The sequence below is a fragment of the Plasmodium chabaudi genome (genome assembly GCF_900002335.3).
Source record: "Plasmodium chabaudi chabaudi strain AS genome assembly, chromosome: 4".
In the NCBI taxonomy this organism is placed as follows: Eukaryota; Apicomplexa; class Aconoidasida; order Haemosporida; family Plasmodiidae; genus Plasmodium; species Plasmodium chabaudi.
In genome coordinates, this window is record NC_030104.2 from 500,088 (window position 1) to 526,970 (window position 26,883).

Below are 26,883 nucleotides of genomic sequence, written 5' to 3' on the forward strand. Positions count from 1 at the left end.
GAAATGTTTTTGTTTTTTTTGCTTTACTTTCGCATTGTGCATATACATTTTTTTAAGTTTCATTTTTTGTCGAACCGAATGGTATTTGCACAGTGAGTAGACTTTAAATTCAAAATTTCAATGCATAGTAAAATATGTATATACCTTTAATATATCTTAAAAAATTTTAAATTAAATGAGGACATGTAAATGTATCTATAATTATCTTCTATATATTTTGGTAGTTATAAGACTAGCCATTTCAATTTCCTGATTACTACCATATATTGTATATACTTTTAAATTTTGTTTAAAATTGTAATTACTACTTTATTTTTTCTTTAAAGGTATAGTATATATATAGGCCTTTTTAATAAAACATTAAGTTCTCCATTCTTCAATTAATAATACAATTTTGTGATACAGTACTGTGTAGGATTGTATAGAGAAAAAAATATATAAAAATGAATATGTTTTTATTTATTTATTTATTTATTTATATTTTATGATAGGATTGAAATTAAATTGAATTAAATATCGCAAATAAAAAAATAGAGGTATAAATGTATAGAATTTTTAGACAGGAAAAAATATATAATAATAATTTTTTTTATAAAATTTAAAATGCATATAGATGTGTAAATGCGTATAATATGTTTGAGCCATTTATATATACATTCATTATTATATTGTTCAATAAAATATTTAATAGTTTCTAATTTTTATCTAAGGGAGGTATATAATTATATAGATATATATAGTGCAGGAAATAGCGCAATTTTCTTTAAAGGGTTTACTTCTTTTTTCCTTTATTTCAAAATAGAGAATAGTTTTATAAAAAATAATTTTTCAAAATAAATTAATTAGACATATATAAATAGATAGCCTTTACCTTAATTTTATATAAAGTATGTTATATAAAATGTTTTGAGAAAAAAATGAATTTCAACTATATTATAAAATCTAACGAATTAAAATATGAAAAAGGAAAAAGTAATGAGTTTTATGTTTCTTCTAAAGTATCGATAGATATTAATAATGAAAATTTTGTGAAACATTACGAAAATTACTTAAAAAATGAAAACAAGTCATTTATATATTCGTGCCATCAATTGTTTGAATCATCCAACTACAATCATTTGGAAAAAGTAAATAAAAAAGAAACATAATTTCACAAAATGGTGACAACATTATGATAAATTCCGATTATATATAGAAAGAAGTTCACATAAGTTTTGCGAATTTTGAATTAATTTAGATTTTGTGTAATTATGGGACCAATGATGTTGTAGAGCAGTTTAATGCAAAACTGGCCTGTGCTCAAGGGTATTATAAAATAATAAAATAAATAATATATTTATTCTTACTTTGGTTCATTTAAAAATATTTTTTATGTATGAATTAATTTATTTGCAGTTTTAAAAATGAATTAGTTGAAAATTACAGAATGTCTAAAGAGGATGAATATTTGGTAACTATCATTTGTACAATTTTTTAAAAATAAATTTATATTTTCTTTTATTTTTTTATTTCATTTTTCTATATTCATTTATTATGTTCACTTTAGGAAAATGTATTAAAGAGAGAAAAGCATACAGAATACCATAATATTAAACAAAAGTAATTATTCCTTTTCTATTTTTTCCGATTCTTATTAACCCATCAAAATTCATATTGACATATCTAATCATTTTGTCATTTTTCCCACCCATAACTTCAGTTGTATTATAAAAACGGAAAAGGAGTTTAATATAAAGACACAACAAGAATACGACAATTTTGAAAGACACGAAATAGTAATTAAAAAAAATAAAAACAATTTAGAGATACGGTTGAAATAGTATACAGGACATACATACACTTCCCTTTTTCTATTCCCACTTTTAGGAAAAACAGTATTTTCATAAAAAGAAAAAGATTGAAAATATTTTATTGGATATAATAGACGTTGCAATAAAATTAAAAAAATTTGAAGATAACTATGGGGATTATTTTTTATACGAAAAATTATTTACTTTAGAAAAAAACTTGTTTACAAAAAAAGTCAAAAGCATGGATGAATATGTTCAGGAAAATAACCATTTGAATCAGACAAACAATAGAATTATTGAATACATAAAAAATAATAAAATATATTATAAAAATGAAGATGATAATGAATTAAGTAAATTTATATCTGCCTCTACCATTTTAAAGGATCAAAAAATCGACAAGCTCTTTTTCTTAAACTTGAGAAGTGTCTCTTATTTAGGTTAGACCATTCCCATGCCTTATCCCATATTTATCTATTACATTATCAAGCTGCCATTATTATTGTCAAATTATTACATATTAGTTGTATGTTATGCTTGATAAACACGAAGATGTGTTATGTGTTGCCAATTTTGAAAGTTCTTCTCTCATTTTTGATTTTTCTATTTTTACTCCTTCTCTTGTATAGATAAAAATAGTAATGGTATCGAAAAACGGGCATTCGTAGGCCTAATGAAATATTTAAGTGCAAATTCAAATGTTTTAAACATAAAAAATAGATTTCCAAGTAGCGATTTTTTGAATAAGCTTTCAAACAATTTGTGGGACCGATATTTTAATTATAAAGAAAAAATATTAGACCAAATAAGTTACCCCGACTTTAATTACGTAAATGAGCAAATGGTTACAAATATAAAAAAAAAAATATAACTTTTTAAAATAAGAACATAGCACATTTAAATGGCCGTTTTGGCCTACTTCATTTATCCACCCACTTTTATTCAATGAATTTTTTTTTCCCTTTTCAGACTGACAAGACTTTTCAATATTCGCCTAGCGATTGCTCAGAAGGAAGTAAACAACTTTTAAAATTTCACTAAAAAATATTAACATGTTAATGCACATATTTACATTAGACATATATATATAACATTTTTTATATTGATAGAAATAAATGGATTGGGAGTTTTGAAGTTTTTAATTTTAAACATATTCCGAAAAAGGTTTAAAAAAAAGTATGTCTAACAAAGTTGACAATTTCCATTTTGAATAATATTTTGCAAAATGAATATCCTTATTTATGTATGTCTACATTTTGTGAAGGATATATATTTTTTTTTTTTTTCGAATATTTAGCTCGATGAATTTCGGTTCAAGACTCAAAATACCTATAAAAATAGTTATTACTGGAAAAATTAAAAAAGGTAAGATATAACTATTTTGGAAGATTTATAAAATTTTAGAATTGTTGGTTTGTGAAAATTGATATGATTCTTTTGGAAGCTATATGAATCATATGATAAGAATAGAAATAAAAAATAACTATATTTTGTAACATAATAATATTCACCTTTTTTTTATATAGAAGTTAAAGTTTTAGCGAAATACTTAAAAAATAAATATTCCTTAAAGGTCTATGATTTTGATAAGATACAAAAAGAGGTTGAATATATTTGTCAAAAAAATAGTGTGAATAAAAATATATCAGGTAAATAATGAAAAATAAATATATAAAAAAAGCTAGGGTTGTATATGCAGAGAGTTTCCTTTGTCAAACTGTCTAATATGACTTATTTGTAATGGTCATTATTTTGTTTTGCTCAGATTTAGATGGAGATATAAATGAAGAGAGCTTTCAAAACACAAAATATAAAATATCCAAGAAGCTTGAGAAAATAATAAATAAATTAAAACAAAAAGAAATAAGTGACTATACTAAAGATGTTCTTTATGTCGATTTATTATATTATCGAATAAAATATGACAATGATATATTTCTTAATGTTGATAAAAAATGCAAAAAATATAATGGATATATTATCATTAACTTTTTTTATTCACTAAGACAGTATATACTTTATGAGCTTAAATTCAAGAACCGTTTTTTTTTAAATAATTTTGTTTATAATAATTTAGATTTAGCTAAAAAGGTTCGAAGTTTGCTTGAATTGGAAACTACTACATACCTTAAAAAAAATGAAAACAACGAAAATATGATGAAGGAAAATGCCCACCCCTCAAAACACATAAGTAAGGAAGACGAACCAAACAAAGATACTACAAAAAATAATAAAAGGAAAAAAAATAAATTACGAAAAAAGTTAAATTCAATTCCAAATGAAGAAAATGAAATAGAAAACCAAAACAAAGATGACAACATTAATTATGTTGAAAAAAAGAATATTTTATTTTTTTCTAATTTTATTTGTAAAATTTGTGACATAAATAAAGTGAAAAATAAAGACAAGTTTGAATCAATAGATATGCATTTCCATATAAATATAAATAAAAGAAAAATGAACAAGCATTTGTTTAGCTACTTCAATAAGAATAATATATATTATTCTATAAGTTGTCATAAATGTGAGGATGTGTGTGAAAATGAAAATAAGTTTGAATTTGCACATGAGGAAAACAATGAAAATCAAGTTGAAGACCCAGATATTCATTTACGTATTTATTTAAAAAGGCTAACCAAAATTGGAATAGAAAATAAACAAGTGGAGAATCAACATGTTTCAAATAGACAGATAAAAAAGAAATATATTATGATAAAGTGTAACATTGTTTTGTTATGTAAACATTTAAAAAAAAAAAAATATATAAAAAAAAAAAATAAAGGAAAATGTAGCTTTTTAAATTTAGAAAAATATTACGGAGAGAAAAATAACGTACCAAAATATTCGTATCCCTATTTAATCAAAAAAAATTTTCAATATGATAAAAGTTATGTTGAAATAAATAAATTTTTAAAGGGTTATACAAACTCTCCAAGAATTTATGTTTTAAAAAAATATATTTTTAAATATTCAAGTAAAATAATAAAAAAAGCAATTATTTCATCAAAAAAAATTTCTAATGATGGTGGAGAAAGACGAGACTTAAAAACAAGTGTAGATCATATTGTAGACAAAGATAAAATATATAAACATGTAAAACGAATAAATATAGATAAAAATATAGTGAGCTATTTTAGAGAGCGATATTTAAATATAATAAGATCATATATAATACAGTTGTTTAATTTATTTGCTTGGGAAGAGAAGATTGAACAAAATATAAACACAAATATCAAACATATAAAAAAAAATGTCTATTCATTTATCAACTTTATAGATATGTATAAAATTAATGATGTTATAAAATTACAAAATAATATGAAAAAAATAGGAATACAAAATGATAAAAGTAAAATTTTAATGCTTAATATGTTAGTAAATATTCAAAAAAAAATATGGATAAATATATTGAAATATAAAAATAAAAATTATAAAAAAAAATATATATATATTCAAACTTGGTTTTATAGACAGTTAATTTTTTTAACGTTTTTAAAATTTAATCAAATTAATATAGAACATAAATTATACACAGATTTACAATTTTTTGTTCATGAGTTTATTTACTCTCTATTACATTATGACAATATAATGTTGTGTAAAAATGAAGATCGAAATAAATTTTATGTTTTTAATTATTTTCCAAAAAATATAAAAGAATTATTTATATATGAAAATGATAATTATCATTTCCCTTTTTATAATTTAATGAAGAAAGATACCACCAAATTTTTTGTAGACATACCTGAAGATAATCATAATAAAAAATCCAACAAGCCAAACAGTTCTGAAAATAAAAATAATAATACAAATCAATATTTAAAACATGAACAAAGTTATATATTTTTAGCAAAAGAATATAAAGCTATAAGTAATTTTATTTTTTATTATAAACTCCATGAAATAATTAATAATTCTATAATTTCTTTACGAAATAAAATTTACATTTTCCAAGACGTTAATAACAAAATCAATGCATTCGTTACTTTACATTATGCATGTGTTTACAACCGATTGAATTATGTGTGTGATTTAGTTAGAAATCATATACTAGCATTTAAGCCAATTCCTAGCTACTTATTCGATACATTAAATGGGAACTCTTATAATAAGCTCGATGATGTCACAAAATTGGAAAATGAAATATCGTTCAAAGGTGGTGAAGAAAAAAATATTAACATGGAAGACAAAATAGGAAACGAAAATAAAGACTCAGAATATAAATATAAAAATAATTTGTGTGCAACCAATGACCAAAAATATAGCTATTTAAATGTGGTCGAAAAAAAAAGAATAAAATATGCATATATATTCATACAAAATATTCTAAATTATATATTTATTGAACAGTATTTTCCAATTATACCGAAATCTACTTTGGAAAATTTTATTATATGTAGTTTGAATTTTATAAAAAATAAGTCCCAAAAAAAGGACGCTTATTCATTTTTTGCTTACAATCTTTTAAAAATATATTTTAAGAAAAACAAAATTGTAGACATAAATATATTTTATCTTCCAGAGTGTATTAAACATACTAATACGTTGAAAGTGTTTCCTCAAAATGGCAAGGGATTGAGTCAATATATTTTTGTTCTAGACTTTTTCTTTTTCCTTCTTTTTTTTTTTTTCAATTCAAAGCATAATGGAAAAAACAGCCAAAAAATGGTTAGTTAAAAAAAAAAAAAAATAGCTAGCTAATTTAAAATAATGCACACATATTTTATATTTCTAATTTCCTACAATTTGAGAGAAAAAAATTGTAATGAGTGTCTTAATTATGTTTGCATACTTTTGTTTATGTTCCCTTTGTTGAATATTCATTGTGGATGTATATTATTTAATATTTATTTTTTATAAGTCATTTCATTTGTTTTTATGAATGTCTATAATTGTGGCATGGATATTAAAGCGGAAACATTTATGTGGTTAAGACATACACTGCTTACCTTTTTTTTCACAACATTTACGATGTTACAGATTTTGCAGAACTATTTAAACATTTTGGAGGAGAAGATGGATAAGGAAGGAATAGTGAACAAATGTGAAAAAATAAAGATATTAAGAAATTGTCTTTTTTCATATGAGGAGCTACTAAGACCTAAAAATGTTATCCCCCCAGATAGCCATAATATACAATCAGAACAAATGAATGTAGAAAATAAAAACAATAAAAATACAAAATTATATATATCATTTGATGAAATGGAAAAATCTAAAATGAATTCCATCGACAATGATTGTATTTGTACTGAAGAAGAAGAACAAAATTTGGACAACTTGGATTATTTCAATTTTCAAGAATTTAGCAACTTATGTATATTTACAACTTTCTTGAATAAAAAAAAAGAAAAAAAAAATTATGAATATGAAATATTTTTATTAAATAAGTTCATTTTTAGGTTTTTATTTGCATTTAGTCAAATGCCCCATTTTTATGAAAATTTGAATGCTTATATAAAAAATTATTTATTTAAAAAAAGTTCAAATTTTTTATCTTTATTTGAAAAATGTGTGCAAGAAAAAGTTAAGACAATTTCCAGGAGTAACAGCAATGCTGAAAAAATATACAAAGCACATGAATGTGAAAAAAAAAAAATAAATACTTATATGTCATGGAATACAAAAAAAAAGGTAATCAGCAATAAAAATATCGTTAAAAAGCCATATTTGTTTTGGTCTTCTCTATTTTGAGGAATAATTAGTATTCTTCGTTATGCAATTGCTCACGCACAAACATATAAATCCATTCTTGTAACATTGTTGTAAATATCTGTGTGTATAAACTTTTTTCTGTATATATATTCGCAGGTAAGGGCCAGAGATCTATTAATATTTTTTTGTAATAATTATAAATACATTTTAAAAAAAAAAAATTGTAAAAATTTATAAAAATTGGAGTAACTATACAGCTTGAAAATAATATTTAAAAAAAAAAAAAGTGAAACATTAAATTCGATAATGCTCAAATGACAACATGGCATACAAATAAGAAAAATTAGTAAAACATAATAAAACAATTATAACATTCTTCGTTTAAACAAAGTATATAATATCTTTTTTTTCTTTTTTTATATGCATACTTCCTCATACATAAAATAATATAACAAATATATGTATGTGCATGAACAAAATATTTTTCCAGAGAAAAATAATTTAAAATAATGTTTCATCAAAATTAAAAAATGTGGTTGATTCTAAAACACGCTGATCATATTTATTAAAAAACATTTCAACAAAATTATAAAAATTTGTTATATATGGTGATTTTTCAAAATAGCTTTTTAAATAATTAAATATTCCAAATTTTGATTCACTCTTAACTTTTTCATTATTTCCAAATATTTCAAAAACATCTTTTTTATTTTCGGTAGCATAATTATCATTTTGATTAACTTCTTCTTTATCAATTTGAGTTTTGTTAAAATTTTCCACATCATTTATTACATCCCCAAATTTGTTCGTCGAGCTATCTATACTATCACTATGAGATTTGGAAGTAGCATGTTGTAAATTATTTTCATTTTTATATATGCTTGTGTTATGGGTATTAAAAAATTCAGAATGTTTATTATCGTCAATAGGATATAATGTATTATGTAATCTATGATTATATCTCTTGTTTTTAAAGTTATGTTTTTCATGTTTCAGTTTTAAATGGTTTATATTATTTGCTTCAATATCCTCTTTTGGGATATAACTTTTCAAGGTTGTTTCATTCTCTTTAATTTTATATGTGTTATATGAATAGCCATATTTCTGGTTGATCAAGAATGCAACGCATATTAATAGGGATGGGAATTTTAAAATTCTCATTTTATAAAAATTAAGAAAATATATAATAATATTCACCTTGTACGTATATATACATATATATACGTGTAATGTATTTAACACAGTTTTGTGTTAATTGGCAAAGATTCAAGAAATGTGGTGTGTTTTTTTATTCGTTTTTTTACTTTATTTTTTTGCTTTATTTTTTTGCTTTATTTTTTGCTTTATTTTTTTCTTATTTTTTACTTTATTTTTTACATTATTTTTTTTGTTTGCTTTTTTTACTTTTTAAATTTGTTCTCCTTTTTTCCTGCCTTAGTAAAATATTTTTATACTCTCTAATTAAAAAGTAATGTAAATATTTCGCTTTTTCTTTTTTCCGTTTTTTTTATATATTTCCTTTTTTCTTTATTTATTTCGTGACTTATGTATTTCATTAGTTTCAAAAAATAAAGGGGAACGTATTTATATCCTAGCATAAGATATATTTATTATATATGCACAAAAAATATTATATAATATATATGCATATTTTTATTATCATTTTATATCGCACATATTATAAATATACCCTTAAAATTATTTGTTACTATTCAAAAGAAAGCTAATATTTTTTAATAATTTTTCATTACTCCAAAAGCCTTATTTTATTTATAGATATTTTTTTAAATAAATATTTTTTTTTTTCACACCAAGGAATATGGCCTTGCCTTATAAAACCATTTCCTTCGATTGCTTATAAATGTTTGTAACTTGGATTTTTTTAATTTTTTTAAATATTCGTATAGAGAAATAAATTTATTTCGACTTTTTTTATGAACAATTAAATTGGCCATTACAGCCTTTTTTTAAGTATGCATATGCTACAATTTTTGTTAGCATTTACATACTTATACATACTATTTATTATGTGGGGGTATGAATTTTTTATTTTATTGAATACCCATATTTTTTTGAACAATTTCCAACTTAGGATGGCTTAAAATATTGAAAGTGTTTACATATCATTTTGTTAGGTTATAAAAAAAATATACATATAATATGGCCTTTAAAAATATAAAGCATGTATGAAAAAAATAATAAGACAATATTTTTAAATTAAAACAAAATATAGCATAAAAATATTATGAAACGAATAAGTATATTAAAAAAACAGTGGAAAAAATATAATAAAGCAAATAAAATTATGTGTTACACATATTTAACTTAAAAATTTACGTTATATCTTCTTCCAATTTTATCATGTATGTAAAGGGATAGTGTAAAAATTATAAATATTTTCCAACTTCCCACTGTTATGTTCATAAAAAAAACGGTGAATATATAGCTAGTGATTTTTTCCTTTTTGGAATTGGACGTTGTTAGTAAAATTTGTTGAGCTTGTCCATGTTATTTCTAAGGGCAACAATATTTTGTTTTTTCCATGAAATAAATCCAGGCAAATCTGAATATTTTCTTTGATACTTAAAATTTGGGATAAGTAAATGCATAGTTTCTTTTCTTAATGGGTTAAGAAGAATATTTAGTTGATCAATTTGATTTTGTATTTTTGTTAAGGATAATTTTAATGAATATTTTTCAAGTGATGATGTATTTTTTAAAACATTAATTTTATGTTTTAAATAAAGTAATTGTTCTTCTAATTGAAATTTTTGTGTTTCATATATTTCTCTTTCTTGTTGTTTTTTTAAAATGTCTTTAGCTCGAATACATTGTGCATGTATAGCCCTTCTTGATAAAACAGTTAATATTCTTTTCATAGTTAGTTTAACTTTTTTTAATCTACCATGTTGTATCATTTTTGTGCCATTTTGAAAATGAAAATATTGTTCCCCTAATAATTTATTTTTTTCTTTTAAACATATATAATATAATTTATGTAAATCATTAAAACTTTTTTTCCTTAACAATACGCATGGCCATGCATCACCAGTTTGGCTATATTTTTGTTTTACTTTCATACTTACATTATCCAAAAAACTATTTTTCCATAACTCTTCTATTCCCCCCCTTTTAGGGACAAAGTTTATCTTTTGCCCTATTCGAAAAAAAACCATTTTGTGTGTGCAAATATGTAGAATATTTTGTTATACCACTACTGTTACTATTTGATTATTTTAAATTCACAATTGAAACCATAGGAAAAATTATATACTGATTTATAAAACAAGTGTAACTTGACGTGATATCAAAAATGCTAGCATTTGCCATATAGTCCATATTTTTGTTCTTTTACTTTTTTTTAGGGATGTGTGTTTCTATACTACTTGTGCGTAATTTCCCTTTTTCGAAACATTGTATTTTTAAAAAATATTTACACTATATAACCTTTTAATCGTGTTTTTTATTAAAAAAACATGTCGAATAATTTTGTTTCCTTTTTTATTTTCCTACTACAATTCAGATTTAGCTAAATTGCTTAAGCTTTATTTTTTAGCGATTTTTTATATATCTTATTTTATCACATTGCTGTTTAAAAAAGTCGCTAAAATGGGAAGATAGTGACCTACACAAATAGCCAATTACATTTTTTTTTTTTTTTTTTTTTTTTTATTTTACAGATTAATATAGTTTGCTTTTAAAAGGGAAAGTAAATAGAAAAAAAATAATAATTATAACGTGATCCGGAAATTTTACCATAGGGTGAGTATATATTAATATACTAATAAAACCAAATAAAACTTTACACGCATACTATCTATATAGTTATATATAAGGATAATTATGTAGATTATTTATTTTTTCGAAATAAAAATATTTAAATTAAAAAAATGATGGGGATAAAGTATATTCCTCTAATGTTTTAGAAAAATCGTAACACATAATTGTAAAATATGCATTTTGCATACACGTTGCATATAATCGATGTATGCATATCATGAAATAGTCAACTTGGTTATTACTATTGTGGTATTCCTCTATTTTTATAATTCCTTATAATGTGTTATTATTTTTTCAGTTTTTTTTGTTCTTTTAAATTATTGCTGTTCATAATTTTTTGACACTGAAAGTGAAAATAGCTAGCTGTGCATGGTGATGTTAAAAAAAATATGAACAAAGCCAAATAATTACACGTTTCATTGTGTCAAGAGGTTTTAAGGGATTAAGTTAAAATTTTATATGGATACACACAAAATGTTATGTTCTACTAGTTCAAAGTTGTGCTTTTTTTCCCTTGATTGAGTTTAAGTAGTTACAAAACTGGATACGTACACAATTACTTATAGCTATATGCAAACCTTTTTTAAGGAGTATATTAATAAAACATAGCTTTAAAATGGTAGTGAAAACATAAAATGTCATAACTGCTATCATCATATTGGTACGTTAAAAGGGTTTATATTATATCACTATTTATTATTGCAAAATGTACTGCTATTTTTTATTGCTATCATTATTATTATACTTCCTCCGAGTTAATATATACGTGGCTGCCTAAAAGGGAATACAAAAAAACGGTGGTACACTAGGGCTACATTTATATAAACAACATTACTTTTGATATTAAGGGGAATATTTCATAAAATAGTTTAGGTTTTATATTAATTCATATAATTTATTATTTTTTTTTTATTTATTTTATAAATATTTTCCAGTATGCTTGAAATAATTAATACCTACAAGAATGGAGACGCATATTGTATCCTTAAATACACATGTGCATATATTGTATGTCAGTTATTTTTTTTTAATAAATATTACGAATTTATTTTTATCATATTTTTTTAATAAAATTAAGAAAAAAAAAAATATATATAATTATTATTTTGGATACATTGTATAGAATATGAAATACGACATCAGTATCCAGTATTTTGTGTACTTTTCTTTTTTTGGAATATAATGTGTTGTACTTTTTATTCTAAAAATATCTACATAAAAATTATGCACATTATATGTTATTATTTTATAATAAAAAATGATATTATTTTTATCAGCATTTTAATAAAGCATATTTTTATATCTTTACACAAAAAAATTGTTTCATCGTAATTTCACAAAAATCCTTTGATTAAATTTTAACGATACCGCTATTCTTACTTATTAAAGATTTACATAATTTTACCGATACATTTATGAACACGTTTATTAATATAACATAAAAGTATTTCATATATCATGCTTTTAGGAGTGTAGAAATATTTATAATCCCTGGGGATACATAAAATATCACGAATAAGACTTGTTATTTTACTTACACGTTCATTTCTTTTCATTATATTTTGTGCTTACACAAAGAAATATAAAAAAGGAGGGAGAGAGAACTACCCGAAAATATTAACATATACATATATGCTTACATATGGATACATGGACTTTTCGTAAAATATATGCTTTCATATTAAAAAGTTGAAACTTGAAATAAAACTTATCTAGCCCTTCAATTGTGGACTTCCTTTTTATTACATCATCGTTTTTTGAGCATATGCTTTATCCTTTTACATATATTAGTAATACTAAGTTATGTGGGTCTTATTTATGAATATAACAATTGCCTAGTGTATATATGCACCCTTGCATATTGTATATATATCGGTTAAGTAATAATAATAATATATACCCGACTAGTGTGCATTATTTATATTAGAATAGGAATACGTATGCACATAAACAAATACATGCACCGGAATTCGGTGTAATAATACAATTTCTACATATATATAATATATTTATACTACGTCTACAAATATATATTTTTTAGGACGTTGTGTACATATTTTTTCCTACTACATTTTTGGTAATGGATTTTTTCATTTTAAAGATTATGAATATATAATTTTATTTTATTTAATATATTTTTTTTAATTGTTAATACAAATACTGCTAACATACATGATCGAAAATAAAAATATTGTATATCCAAACAAATATGCAAATACATAAATTATAAATAATGTGTATATTATTATTATTATTACATTTTATGTATTTTTATTACTTAACGTTTTTTTTTATATTTTTCTCTCTACAAATTATTATCAAAACTGATTTACGTTTATATTCCTTCATCTTTATAAGCTTATGATTTTTAAATGGCATACATGAAAAAAATAAAAACAAACACAAAAAAGATAAAAGAAAACAAAAATACAATATTTTTGAAACTTGCATAAAGCTGTTTATGAATATATTACTAAGCTTATAGGATACACATCCTTTAGGTTTCTGATACCCCTTTCATATAGATGTCCACATAGCTTACATGTGCATATATATATGTAGAATTTTTTTAATTATTAATATATAAGTGTGTATATAATTATATCCATTGTCAATTGTAAATATTCTTAATCTTGCATGTAATCTTATTTATTAAATTTTTTAATATTTTCAAATGTTTTTTTTTTTCAAATATATACACATATATATAAGGGAGAGAAAGATACACACATATAATACATACTTGTGTATGCCTATACATTTACCTCAACATTTGTATTCTTAATTATGAACATGGGTATCAATATGAAAGGAAGTAAAGTAAAAGAGAATCCTATTCACAATGAAAATAAAATGAAAAGGTGGATTGATTCACCCGAAACTCGAGATATATTGTCCAATTCGGTTAGTAAGTGCTTTATTAATATTCCCCCGGAAAAAAACAAATTCAAATTAAGGAGGATGCACACAATAGACTCTGCTGATTTAGTTTATGGACCTAAATTATATGAACTTCCAGAAATAGAAAAAATAAATATGAACAGTTCAGAAAATAAGCAATCTTCTAGCGAAAGAAAAAAAAATAGGGATTGCAATTATGAGACCAAGGGTAGAACTCGTTGTCTAATGGATAAAAAACCGGAACCAACAATAAATTCGTCGATTGTGCCTATGGACAATAATGACGATTATGATGACAATATCCCATCCTTTGGAACGCAATTCCACGAAAAGGGTAATATACACAAAAAATTATTAACGTCATATTTTTCACCTAAATAGTAGCATAATTATATGAACATGCAATATTTTTCTTCGCAATTTTTTCCTTTTTGAACGTAGGAACGTGCAACCCGTGCAGATATGAATGGACCCGAGGATGCCACATGGGAAAGTTTTGCAGATTTTGCCACCATTCTTCTCATGTTCCCATTGGCACCGCTCGAGTTGTTCCCGATCCAAAAACGCTAGCAACAACAAAAGTTAGACCGGAAAATATATTGACTAACCAAAAGATAGCAAGTATGAATAGATATAAATACCTTGTAGTTTGGATTATCTAAAATTGCACATGTATATATATATTTTTTTTTCGATTTTTTTTGATTATAAAAAATAACCAAATATTTAAAAACAATAAAATGGCTAAATTTTTTAATTACAATAATTTAGGTTATGCTGAAACTTTAAATTCGTTGGTTGAAGCTAAGTCCCAAAATAATTTACATAGCGATAGAACAAAAGCAAATAATAATTTTCAGTTGGTTGGACATATCACAAATGATAACTATAACAATAGTGTCACTCATCACGATGATTCTTCAAACAATGGGTACTCTGTTTCAAAAAGGTGGCAAAGCCTTTCTATGTTGTCAAGCGATTCTAATAAAAAGAAAATTTATAAAAAAAATAATTATTATGCTGGCCCATATAAGTTAAACAGTATGGATACTATATATATTCCATGTTTAGACTTCTCAAATTATATGAATGATTATGATCAAAGTATTTGTAATTATTCTAATACCAATCCCCATGTTTATACTACATCCAAAGAGTATATGTTGCCTAATGTCTTAGTGGATAACATTCCAAAAAATGCTATAATTAAGATCCTTAAACCAGTGAAGCCTTTCGCAAGAAGCTACGTTATTAAATCTATTACTTCGTGATAAGGCATAAAAATTATATCATTATTTTAATTTCATAATTTACGCCTCTTTAGTTTTATATTTAATAAATACTTATGAATTTATTTTAGGTGGCTTTTTTAAAATTGAATATTAAGCCACCTAACTGTATGCAGATGCATACCCCTATTCGATTCCGTTTTGTCTTATGTATTTTAAATATATGCATGTCATTACGCATGTATTTCATTTTTCCGTTTTTGCGATTTTATTATGTACGTATTGATATGTATATATTGATCGAAATACAAAGGGAAGAAAATATGTGCCTAATTGTTCGAGGTACATTTTCTTCTATAAATTATTATTAAATATTTATTTATAAATTGTTCGAACATATTGTGATTTTCTTTTTGACCATTTTCTTGTATGATCTATACCGATTGTGTATTGCTTGTAATGAAGTGTTACAAATATTTATTTACAAGATACGAGTTAATGAGTACTTGATTTTTTATATGCTAAGAGGCTATTATTATTTTTTTTTTATTTTTTAAATATAACAAAATTGCTAATATATATTGATGCATATATGTACTTATATGTACAATACATAATGGTAGTTTCTGTGTGTATAATGTATAGCTCGAGCGATTTTTTAAAGCAATGTAAATTGTTTAGACTTTATTTAAAATTCAAAATTTTCCTTACAAATAATATGAACCGTTAATATTTATTAAAAAATATCATGTTAAAAACCTTAACTGTTCATATATTTAAGATAAAAAAAAATATATGTAATAATAAGCATTTTTTGCGATACGATATAGATTGGCATGCTATCCATATAAATACACATGCCCATATGAGTACTCACTTTTCTATGTTTTTTTCTCAATGAAGATACATGCGAAAAATACCTGGTATAACTGTTGTATATACAGGGGTATGCACACATTTTTTTAAAACGCCCAAAGGATGGGCTAATATATGTGTGTGCATTCTTAGGAGTAAATTAAAAGGGAATAAAAGGAAATCTATATAATTTTATAATATTAAAAATCGATGTGAAGTTTGTTATATGGAGTTTTATTTATTGTAGTCAGAACATGCGCATTTTGAAAGATCAATAAAATTATTTTTGAAAAAAAAATACGTGGAAGAGTATAAAGAATAATGCAGACATATGTTGCCATAGTGTGTGCATAGAATAAATGTGCATATATATTTAAAAAGATTGGAGAAAAGGTTTACTGAAACAATGAAGAAAGAAGAGGAATTTTTAAAAAATGAAATTGAGAAAGAATCGATTGCATTGTTTAAGAAGAATTTATTAAAGGAAAGTTATAAATGGTTTAAAGACACCGATTATTTTGTAAAAATCAAAAATGATAATAATTATAATAATATAGAAAATAAAACAGAAACAAAAAATATAGTAACTGGGCGTGTACAATTAGGATGGGGTGGAACATTTTTTTTATTATGTTGTGTTGTAGTTATATGTGATAATTCAGGATGGCAATCTTGTAACCATTATAATAATAATATATTTTATTCTCCTGAATCTTTAACAATAGTATATTCTTTTCTTTATGTAATATATGCATTTCCTTTATTTATATTTCATCAATGCTTAGGATTAGTATCACAAGGTAATTATGTAAAGTCATGTAGAATGTTGTCACCACATATGGGCATACTAACTATATTTTCTTTATTTGGTACAATAACATTTTGTGCAAAAGAAATATGTAATTTTTCTGCTGAATTTTTACAAAATATTATAAGACTATATAATAGATCTGAAGAATCAAAATATGGAATGACAAAAATATTCGTTGATTTCACAACACCAGGATCAAAATGTGCATCAGCACCAAATACTATTTACATGGAATCAATAAACCATTGTATAGAATTCAATGATCATGTTATAGTAAACTTTTATGAAAATTTATGGTTTATAGGAAATAAAGATAATTATATCTACTTAATTTTGATATCGACATTATTTATATTATTTTGCTATTTTATATTATTAAGGGAGAATATTCGTGTTTTTAAATTTTTCATTTTTGTTATTATAATCAATTGGATTACTACAAAATCAGTTGTTACTATGAATACATTTTTTTTTTATATACCACAACCAAAGAAAATATATGAAGAGATAGTTTCAATATTCGAAGAGATCGGTTTTCTTAAATTAACAATTTTTTTATATGGTACATTAGCAAGAAGTTCATCTATATTTATTTTAAGTACCTTTGCTTCTTACTTTCATACGAATACTAATATAATGACAATAAGCTTGTATACATTTGGTTTTTATATGATGAATATGTATTTTTATTTAAAAAACGAAGCTCACGAATATTATTTATATAGTAAAGGGTTAGGTAGTGGGACAAGTTATAATTTTATGAAATGCAATACATATATAAATATGTTACGAGAATTAAAAAATAATAATGTAAATATTTATAATACTGCTTCACCTAGTTCTATGTATTCTGTTTGGCAAAAATTATGTCTATTTTTCAGTACCTATTCTTTTCTTTTTTCTACAGTATTTATTGTATTAATGCAATTGTTGGGTCCCTTCAACATTTTAACGGAAATTGCTGAAAATTATAAATGTGATTTATTGGACACAGGAAAAAAAATTTACACATATAAATCGCTAGTTAAAATATATGAAAAATCCGATTTTAAAAATAAATCAAATAGTAATAGGTCTTATACATCCTCTTATTACTCGAAGAAAAAAAGTGCAAAGTCAGCTAGCGATTATGAAATGCCTAGCCAAAAAAAAAAAAAAAAAAAAAAAATTTTTTCCAATTTTAATTATTTTGCAACAAAGCAAGCCAAAACAATGACAACGAAAAATACGGAATCCAATATAACAGGAAAAGACAAAAAAGAAATTCTTGATTTCAATACAGATGAAGAAGGAGGATATCAAACTACCGATTGTGCATTTTCAAATAATAAAGGTGTAAGTTTTAAAAATAAAAAGCCAGAAAAAAAAGAAAGCAAAACAAATTTTTATAATGTTCCTAAAAGTATGAACATATTTGATAATGAGGATTTAAAAAATAGTTTTTCAAAAAAAAGACAAACAAATTCAAGTGAATATTATAATAATGGAAAAGAAAAAAAAAATATTGAAGGGCCAATAAAAAATGATAATAATAAAAAAAAAGACAATATATTATATTCAAAAAACGAAAGTAGCAATGATGAAAATTCAGGTATGATTTCTACAAGTAGCTCGACAAGTAATAGAGAAAGCTCCTATTATGAATGGACTGATTCCGATATGAGTTTTGGATTTATGAAAAATGAAAAAAAGGATGTTAACGATTGGGGAATGAGCAAGAATAGAAATGATCAAAACGAAAAAGACGAACAAGGCACTAGTAAAGATATAAATATGAATAGTAATATAAATGAAAAATATATATTAGAAAAGAAAGACAAAGGAATGAACCGTTGTAGACAAAATTTATTTAGTAGGGTTATAAATTTTATTTCAAATATTTATAATATATTATTAAAAAAATATGGAATTTTTGTTTTATTTTTTTTTATATATTTATTTACATTAATGCATATATTAGATTTTAAAAGAAATAATAATATCGTTAGTGAAATAATTTTATATAATTTATACAGAAGTTATCTGATATTTATTATAGCAGCTCAAATAATATATGCATCATGGATATTTGGAATGAAGATGCAAATGATACAATGTGGTGTTATATCTTGCTTAATGAATTTTATGACTTGGATTGTTATACTTCCATTAATATTTATTGTTTATTCAGAAGAATATACTATGACTAAATTAATAATAATAGGTTTATTTTTAAATATAATTACAATAATTATTTCCTATATTGAAGTTATTAAAAAAATAAAAATTCAAGAAAAATTATGTACAAGTCATAAAAATAAACATGATGAAATGATACAAAAATTAAATAAAATTGTAATTTTTAAAAAATGTTTATATTGGTTATATATTGGTAATTTAGAAATTTTAAGAAGAAATTTAAATATAGCTATGTCTGGAAGTGAAAAAAAATATATTCCGTTTTTTTGGATTTTTTTTTTTAAGTATATTAATTCTTCTATGCTTATTGTTATAATTATTTATAACACTAAAGAATATTTTTTTAATATGAAAGACGTATTTAGGGCAACCTTTAGTTTGAAAGTCGAGTTGTTTTCGATTTGCATGATCTTCTTTGGTTCCTTTTGTGTCTTGGTCCGGAACCTTCTCAAGGGTGGGCTTGCAAATGATGGAGAGTTATCTCGTCCCCGTTTTTCACGTTTTTATTTTTCTTAACTTTTTCACGTTTTTCATTTTTCTTAACCTTTTCCCCCTTTACAGACCACTACATGCCGCAGAACATTGTGATCCCGTCGATACCGCTGGGCGTGCACGAGAAGGAAAGGAAGAGATACATTTTTCCCAATTAAGCCGTACACTGTTTTATGTTTATTTTATATATGAATTTATAATTGTTTTACTTGTTTAATATTGCATATTTATTCAGCTGATTTTTTTTCGTCAATATTGTGTATAAATATTCCCACGTTAGAGTACACAACTTTGTGAGTATGGCTGTTTTGGCATTTAAAAATAGGATAGTACAAAATGAAAAAAATATATTTTGTTTTTTTTATGGAAACCTCGTACTTTTGATTGTCACATTAAGTCTTCTAAGTTATCATAATCATCCTCTTCTTTAGGTTCTGTATTTTTTTTTGTATTTGTATTGGTTGTATTATATTTTTCATTTGATGGTATACTAAAATTTGATTTAAATGGCATAGATGTAAAATTCCAATTCCCTGGAACATTTACTTTATTATTTATGAATGGAATATTCATTTTGTTATTAACATTTGTTGATGTATTTTCGTTAGTATTATTATTCTTTATAAGGAATGGATTATTTTTTAGATTAAAATTTGTATTATTTATTTTTGATGTATCAATTTTATTATTATTTGGTTGATCTGATTTTACATATTCAGGATTTATTTTTTTATCTAAAGGATGATCATACATATGATTGCTATCTTCCTCTATATTTGCAAATTCTGTTGAAGACTTATTTTCAAACTCTGATCCATTTACATAGTTAACAAAATTATCATTTTCATATTCATTATTGTTTGGAAATAAATTTTCATTTTCTCTATCCCAATCTAATTCCTGATCTTGTTCATGTTCCTTTAAAAATTCATGTTTAAAATAAATATGATAATTATAACTTTTCAAATTTAAAAAAACTTTTTTGCAAAAATTGTATGGACATATATATATATTATCATTTTGAAAAATAAAATCAACATCATTTATTTCGGCATTGCATATTATACAGCTCTGATTTTTTTGTAAAGACATCTCATAACATTTTCCACATACAGTATGATAACATGGATTTATTCGAAGTCTCGTACTAAATGGTATATTACATGCTGGACAAAATATCACGTTTTCATTTTTATATGAATTTATTTTATAATTTATATTTGTATTTTTCGTAGAACTGTTTAAAGTCCTGTTCCTAAAGTTCGTGGCATTACTTGGAAATGAATTCATTGTAGTTGGGTATTCAAACTAGAGACGTGGTAGAAAAGGTAGGGAGTATGAAAATACGTAATCAGCAATAAAATACTGTCATCCCATATTTCTCGATTTGCTTTGTTTTCCCACAAGCTCGCGAAGGTACACTCTAAAGCTGTCACTTATACTGTACTGTATATTGCCGCTTTATACTGGCATTACCCTGATTGGATTGCTAAGAAACGGTGAGGGGATGTGGGACCAGTTATATCCCTGTTCATATTTCAACTTTTCAAAAAAAAATAAACTGCTTGATAAATTCACAAAAAAATATACTTTATCATTTTTTTAATTTAATTTATTTTTGCATAATTAATAAAAATATTAATTTAATAAATATTTGCAAATGTTTAAAAAAAAAAAAATAAAATAAAATAAAATAAAAATTCGTCCCACAAAATTACCTATTACTACTTGTAAGAAATTAAAATTTTTAAACTGCAATTTTTTTATTTTTTTTGAAACCCGTTTCGTATTCCCTTTGTTCTCATATATAGCCATATAATTGTCCAACATATAAAAAAAAAATTTCATAAAAAATGTAAATATATAACATAAATTTTGTATATCTTTAAAACTTATTCTATCTTAATTATTAAAAAATTTTATAAATATTTAATAATGCTTTTATGAACGATAAAAATAGGGAAGACCAACATATGCCCCTCGTTTTTATTTCTGGATAGTAACTTATTTAGATGGACTTCAACAATATGTAATTCCTCCCTATGTGACCCATCCATCTTTCTCTACCTTCTTTTTTTGTGTCTGGCATTTCTTCATTCCTCTTGGATATACAATGGGCTGAAAGAGTTGAAAAGGTTGAAAAAGTTGAAAAATTGAAAAGCAGGTTGAAAATAATGCATGCATTAAGACGTGTAAGAGGTGGCGATGAGGAATGGAAACCAATTCGATCATCCCTCGGTATTATAATTTTTTTTGTAAAAGTTGCATAAAAAAATAGCATGCATATACATACATATGTATGTACAAATTTGACACAAAAATGAAACTCACTTGCATGCACAAATAAGCTGACGTACTTAAATTTTTTTCTATCCTTGTTTCGTTCATTTCTTACTTCTTTAAAATGTTGAAAATGTTGAAAAAGTTCAACAAAATTAAACAAAATCGAGAAAGCTGAAAACCTTTGCCGCTTTGTCTTTCGTTGTACAGTTACAGTAGCATTTTTCCAAACCCCCAAAATTTCCAAAACTCATCAATTTCACAAAGTGTATGCGCAATAGCATTTTTCAGCTTTGCAACTTTTCAACTTGCAACTTTGCAACTCGTAAACGGTTGGGTGTAAGAAAGATGGGTCAGCAATCGACGCAAGTAAAACACATTCTTAATATAATTTATTTATAGAAAAAAAATGAAAATAATAAAATTTTTTGAACTGTTTATAACATTAATTATGTTATTTAGTGTAAAGAGTTATTTTGTAAAATGTAATAATGATGAAGAAAAAAAAAATGATAGCATATATTTATCGAAATGTGATAAGTCATATAACTTTTTGGAAACCAAGTTGAAAAATTCGGATTCCCTTGATAATTTATCGTACGAAGATGTACAGAAACAAATCTTTGATATAGACTTAAATACTCTTCATGTTTCTCTCTTAAATAATCTGCGCATTAACAATCTGCGAAATATTATCGACATCAAGACGTCGATCTTCAACTGCATCATCAACACGGTACATGCTTGTCTCGGCATTCTCAACTTAATTTTTGTTTCCCTTTATTTCGTTTTACTAATTTTCGCTTTTCTTCCTCCCCATTGCAGTTCCGACAAATGGCGAAGGCCCTGCCCGCAGTCCTCGAAGAAGTATTTACCTACAACCCGTTTTGCAAATCCATCGAAGAAGTATTTTCCTTTTTATATGAGATAGATGAACGATATGAACATCTAATTAAAAATTGTGCTGAAACAACCCAGAGTCGTATTTTATATACTTATTTTAATACATATATTCAAGATATAGAAGATGTAATAGACATATATCGAGACGATCCGTCAATAATATTTTCAAAATTTGAATTTGTAATAATATGTTTAAATGAATTTTATAGAAAAATAACTGGAAATTTTTATCCATATGTTAAAGATACAGCATTATTTACTAAGTATATGGATAATCATGAATATAAAAAAAATAATTCAAAAACAGATGATATAAAATATATTGAAGAATTTATCAAATATATTCGAGAAAATGTTGATAAAATAGATGTAATTGAATTTATTCAGGAACTGTATGATTTGTATTCTATAAACAATTTTTATATATCCTGTTTTTATGTTTTTTAATTTTGTCATCACCATCTACTTATTCATAATTGCTTGAATATTAACTTATCTTTTAACTTTAAAAAGGGGATATACATTCCTTTCGATTATCACTTTGTTAGCTTTCAAAAGGAGGAGAACAGAGGTGGGCATTGTCCTGGTCAACGGCCTCGAATCCCTACTAACTCCTCTATCGTTTTTACACTTTTAAGAATAAAGTTTGAATTTACTTTCGATTGAAGTTCTGCTATTTTTAGTGCACGTTGCCAATGCTTATGAGCGATATAAATTGAAATAAAAAAAGATGAGACAATAAGCATTTGATTTATTCTACTACTTAATAGTTTTTTTAATAACATATATATAAGTCCATTCTTTTTGTTGTTATTATTGTTACTGTTTTGAACCTGATTAAGAGTATTTGATGCAACTTCAGTTTTGTTATTTATTATTATATGCTGAGGTATTGCATTTGAATTATTTATAACATGACTAGCTAAAACTTGTTTTTGTAAATTTACATTCATAATTTGTAATGCTATTATATCATTTTTCAACTTTTTAAATTCATTATAAATTGTATTATCTTCTTTAAAATAGGATATTTCATTTTCATTATTATTTTCAAACTGTTCATAATTTGATTGCTTATTTATTCTGTTATTATTATTGTTAAATTGGGTTCTACAATTGTTATTCCTTTCTGTGTTACACAATTTTTTATTTTTATTATATTCATTATTGTTTCTATTTTTCTCATATGTGTATAAACTGCTTGTGCTTTTTTTTTCTGGTTCATATTCAATAAGTTTGTTTGCTGTAAAATTATTGTAGTATGAATAGATAAGTTGCGAATTAAAATTCTTTTTCATTTTTTCTGATTTGTCATAGTTTGTTATGCTTGCGGCATGCTCGTCCGATTCTCCATTTTTAAGACATCGCTCATCTTTTAGGGGTCCCCCTTCTGTGTCGTTTCCTTTGGGCTGACTCGGATTTATTCTGCACAGGTTGCTGAACAGGCCCCCGTTCAAAATGCTGAACTTCCCTTTGAAGAACTGCTCCTGCATTGTGTCCTACTCCCTGCTACTTCGTCCCACTACTACTTCTTCCCGCTACTACTTCTTCCCGCTACTACTTCGTCCCACTACTACTTCGTCCCACTACTACTTCGTCCCACTACTACTTCCTATTCCCACACACGATGCGCATGCTTATGCATAGACCAAACGGGGAGTCCACAACTTAAGAAACGAACGAGCGTACGAAATAAATGAAAGTGTCGAAAAAGAAACGAAGCAATAAGAAAACATATATATACAAATTAGAAGAGCAAATAAAATTGTATAACTAAAAAAAAATCGATACAAAACAATGTGAAATGGTTTTATAACTTATATAAACAAAATTCTTTTTGTGAAAAAAAGGATAACAAATTTTACAACCTTTTATACGAAAAAATTGATATGAATTTAATTATTAAAGAGTGTGGAAAAAAAGAATTATGGGGACACACGATTTATTTGTTTATGAAAAAAATGTTTATTCCGCTTATTGGTTAAACGAAAATTTGTACTTAAATAGAAATAAAAATTAAAAAAAAAAAAAAAAAAAAAACATACTGTATGCGTATCGATAACCATTGCTAGTTAAAGTTGTATAGGTTGCTATATCAGGTTAATACACAACGATCACACAAAATATGTTTATATAAAATTTTTATCTTACACTTATATATATTTATTTCTAAATGGTTAGGTGAAAAGTCTATGTACTTTTCTTGGGGTATAAAATAATCGAATTTGTTATATTGTGTGTATATAGGGGAACAAAAAAAAGGAAAAAAAATATACCCTATATTATAAAAAAAAAATTTCTGAATTTTTTAAAACATAATTATGTATATATATATAATACCATTTGTTATATACCCCCAAATAATAACAAAAAGAAGGATAGATCTTTATGTAAATATGAATAAAGTATAATTAAACATATTAGTAGCATTTAAAAAAAAAAGGGAAAGGGAAAATTCCCTTTAACGCTGTACACAATATTATATGTATATACCTAAGCACACGTACCTATATATGCTTATACGTATACTAAGGATTATACACTGTGTATTATTATCAAATAAAAAACATAAATTTGTTGTAATTTTATTTATTTATTTTTTTAATTAATTATTTTTTTCGCAATTTTTTGTAGCTATAATGTTTATTTTTTTCTCCAGTACTACTTATTTTATAAGCATGAAGTAATTTTAAGTTTTGAGGTTAGTTATTTTATTTTTTTTTTAATTATGTATTTTTTTCTTTTAAAATTGTATAAGAAAAAGGGATAAGGAAAAAAATATGTAGCATAAAATGGACGTTATTTAAAAGGGGATATAGCCAAAACTAGGAAGTTCATAAAACATGATTATATGCTTGTATGTGATATACGTACATATTCACAATTGAATGAGATAAGCAAACATGTTTTTTCCTAGCCAAATATTTAAACATTTTAACAATTTAACAATTTCTCCTCTTTCAAAAATACAAAATGTGCGCAAAAATAATTCAATAGTAACTTATTTTAGTAATGGATTTGTCGCTAAGCCCAGTTTAAGACAACACACTTTTTATACCATAAATAATATTAGGAATATTGATAAGGGAGGAATAAAAAAAAATTTTATAAACAAAAAAAATATATGCACAAGCAATATATTAAGTACACATTTTGGAAAAAATATGAACATGTTCATAAATTGTTTACAAAATGTAAATTATAATATATGGAATTATAGTAATCATTTTACAAATAATAATGGTACCGATTTTATAAAAATATTTAAAAGAAATAAAATGGTTAAAACTAGTTCCTATCGAAGGAAAAGTAGAAGTTCACCAAATGGGCAAGGCCAAAAAGCGAAAATTGGAATAAAGCGATTAAGCGGAGAATATGTACAGACAGGACAATTATTAGTTAAGCAAAGAAAAATTATTGCATTTAATTATGAAAAAAAAACAAGAAAAAGAAACTTTAAATATTATCCAGGTGAAAATGTAAAAGTAGCAAAAAATACAAGTTTAATATCTTTGACAAATGGACGAGTTAAATATACATTTCATGTTTTACAAAATATATTAATTGTTAATGTAATTCCGGAAGAGCTAGAAGAATTACATGAAGATGACCTATACAGGTATAGAACAGAACATATAAAATCCTTTGAAGAAAATCGAAGTTTAATATATTTAAGAATGAAAAATATTGTTACATTTCCTAAATTTAAAAACACACAATATATTAAACCTCCAATCAAACCACAATTTTTGACAAAATACGATATTTATGATAATCCAACATTAAAAGAGGTACCCATTTTGTATCACAAAAAGGATTGAAATATAAGCTGACTAAAGTATAATTATAGCTAGCTGGCTAGCCAAATATATTTTTTTATTTAAAAAAAAATTTAATTAATTTTTTTCCATAATCACTAATATAGTGTAAATTTCCATGTTATATTGGAGGAAAAAACAGATGGTAAAATAAAAGGTGGAAAGGTCTTTATATAGAAAGATAAACATAA

The 26,883-nt window shown here is 24.2% G+C and overlaps 9 protein-coding genes across 9 annotated transcripts; 5 read left to right on the plus strand and 4 right to left on the minus strand.

The window, feature by feature from the left end:
- Nucleotides 1-917: 917 nt before the first annotated feature.
- PCHAS_0413900 (conserved Plasmodium protein, unknown function) lies at nucleotides 918-7,682 on the plus strand (the record flags this gene model as incomplete). The annotated part of the gene is made up of 14 exons (XM_016800021.1): nucleotides 918-1,127; nucleotides 1,238-1,305; nucleotides 1,396-1,450; nucleotides 1,547-1,599; nucleotides 1,700-1,775; nucleotides 1,867-2,230; nucleotides 2,420-2,634; nucleotides 2,760-2,805; nucleotides 2,900-2,954; nucleotides 3,088-3,155; nucleotides 3,317-3,439; nucleotides 3,556-6,458; nucleotides 6,771-7,424; nucleotides 7,602-7,682. 14 exons carry the CDS (start codon nucleotides 918-920, stop codon nucleotides 7,680-7,682), a joined length of 4,971 nt encoding a protein of 1,656 aa, XP_016653316.1.
- A 264-nt stretch (nucleotides 7,683-7,946) lies between these two features.
- PCHAS_0414100 (conserved Plasmodium protein, unknown function) lies at nucleotides 7,947-8,606 on the minus strand (the record flags this gene model as incomplete). The annotated part of the gene is made up of 1 exon (XM_016800022.1): nucleotides 7,947-8,606. One exon carries the CDS (start codon nucleotides 8,604-8,606, stop codon nucleotides 7,947-7,949), a length of 660 nt encoding a protein of 219 aa, XP_016653317.1.
- A 1,319-nt stretch (nucleotides 8,607-9,925) lies between these two features.
- On the minus strand, nucleotides 9,926-10,621 carry PCHAS_0414200 (mitochondrial ribosomal protein L29/L47 precursor, putative; the record flags this gene model as incomplete). Its single annotated transcript, XM_730804.1, has 1 exon — nucleotides 9,926-10,621. The coding sequence occupies one exon, from the start codon at nucleotides 10,619-10,621 to the stop codon at nucleotides 9,926-9,928; it is 696 nt and encodes a 231-aa protein (XP_735897.1).
- A 3,391-nt stretch (nucleotides 10,622-14,012) lies between these two features.
- Nucleotides 14,013-15,397, plus strand: PCHAS_0414300 (zinc finger protein, putative; the record flags this gene model as incomplete). The annotated part of the gene is made up of 3 exons (XM_016800023.1): nucleotides 14,013-14,460; nucleotides 14,568-14,747; nucleotides 14,898-15,397. 3 exons carry the CDS (start codon nucleotides 14,013-14,015, stop codon nucleotides 15,395-15,397), a joined length of 1,128 nt encoding a protein of 375 aa, XP_016653318.1.
- A 1,219-nt stretch (nucleotides 15,398-16,616) lies between these two features.
- Nucleotides 16,617-19,849, plus strand: PCHAS_0414400 (conserved Plasmodium protein, unknown function; the record flags this gene model as incomplete). The annotated part of the gene is made up of 2 exons (XM_016800024.1): nucleotides 16,617-19,653; nucleotides 19,761-19,849. The coding sequence occupies 2 exons, from the start codon at nucleotides 16,617-16,619 to the stop codon at nucleotides 19,847-19,849; spliced, it is 3,126 nt and encodes a 1,041-aa protein (XP_016653319.1).
- Nucleotides 19,850-20,078: 229 nt separating this feature from the next.
- PCHAS_0414500 (zinc finger protein, putative) lies at nucleotides 20,079-20,981 on the minus strand (the record flags this gene model as incomplete). The annotated part of the gene is made up of 1 exon (XM_737849.2): nucleotides 20,079-20,981. The coding sequence occupies one exon, from the start codon at nucleotides 20,979-20,981 to the stop codon at nucleotides 20,079-20,081; it is 903 nt and encodes a 300-aa protein (XP_742942.2).
- Nucleotides 20,982-22,380: 1,399 nt separating this feature from the next.
- Nucleotides 22,381-23,321, plus strand: PCHAS_0414600 (conserved Plasmodium protein, unknown function; the record flags this gene model as incomplete). Its single annotated transcript, XM_016800025.1, has 2 exons — nucleotides 22,381-22,707; nucleotides 22,797-23,321. 2 exons carry the CDS (start codon nucleotides 22,381-22,383, stop codon nucleotides 23,319-23,321), a joined length of 852 nt encoding a protein of 283 aa, XP_016653320.1.
- Nucleotides 23,322-23,461: 140 nt separating this feature from the next.
- Nucleotides 23,462-24,367, minus strand: PCHAS_0414700 (microneme associated antigen, putative; the record flags this gene model as incomplete). Its single annotated transcript, XM_739328.1, has 1 exon — nucleotides 23,462-24,367. The coding sequence occupies one exon, from the start codon at nucleotides 24,365-24,367 to the stop codon at nucleotides 23,462-23,464; it is 906 nt and encodes a 301-aa protein (XP_744421.1).
- A 1,410-nt stretch (nucleotides 24,368-25,777) lies between these two features.
- On the plus strand, nucleotides 25,778-26,695 carry PCHAS_0414800 (mitochondrial ribosomal protein L27 precursor, putative; the record flags this gene model as incomplete). Its single annotated transcript, XM_739327.2, has 1 exon — nucleotides 25,778-26,695. The coding sequence occupies one exon, from the start codon at nucleotides 25,778-25,780 to the stop codon at nucleotides 26,693-26,695; it is 918 nt and encodes a 305-aa protein (XP_744420.2).
- Between the last annotated feature and the right edge of the window lie 188 nt (nucleotides 26,696-26,883).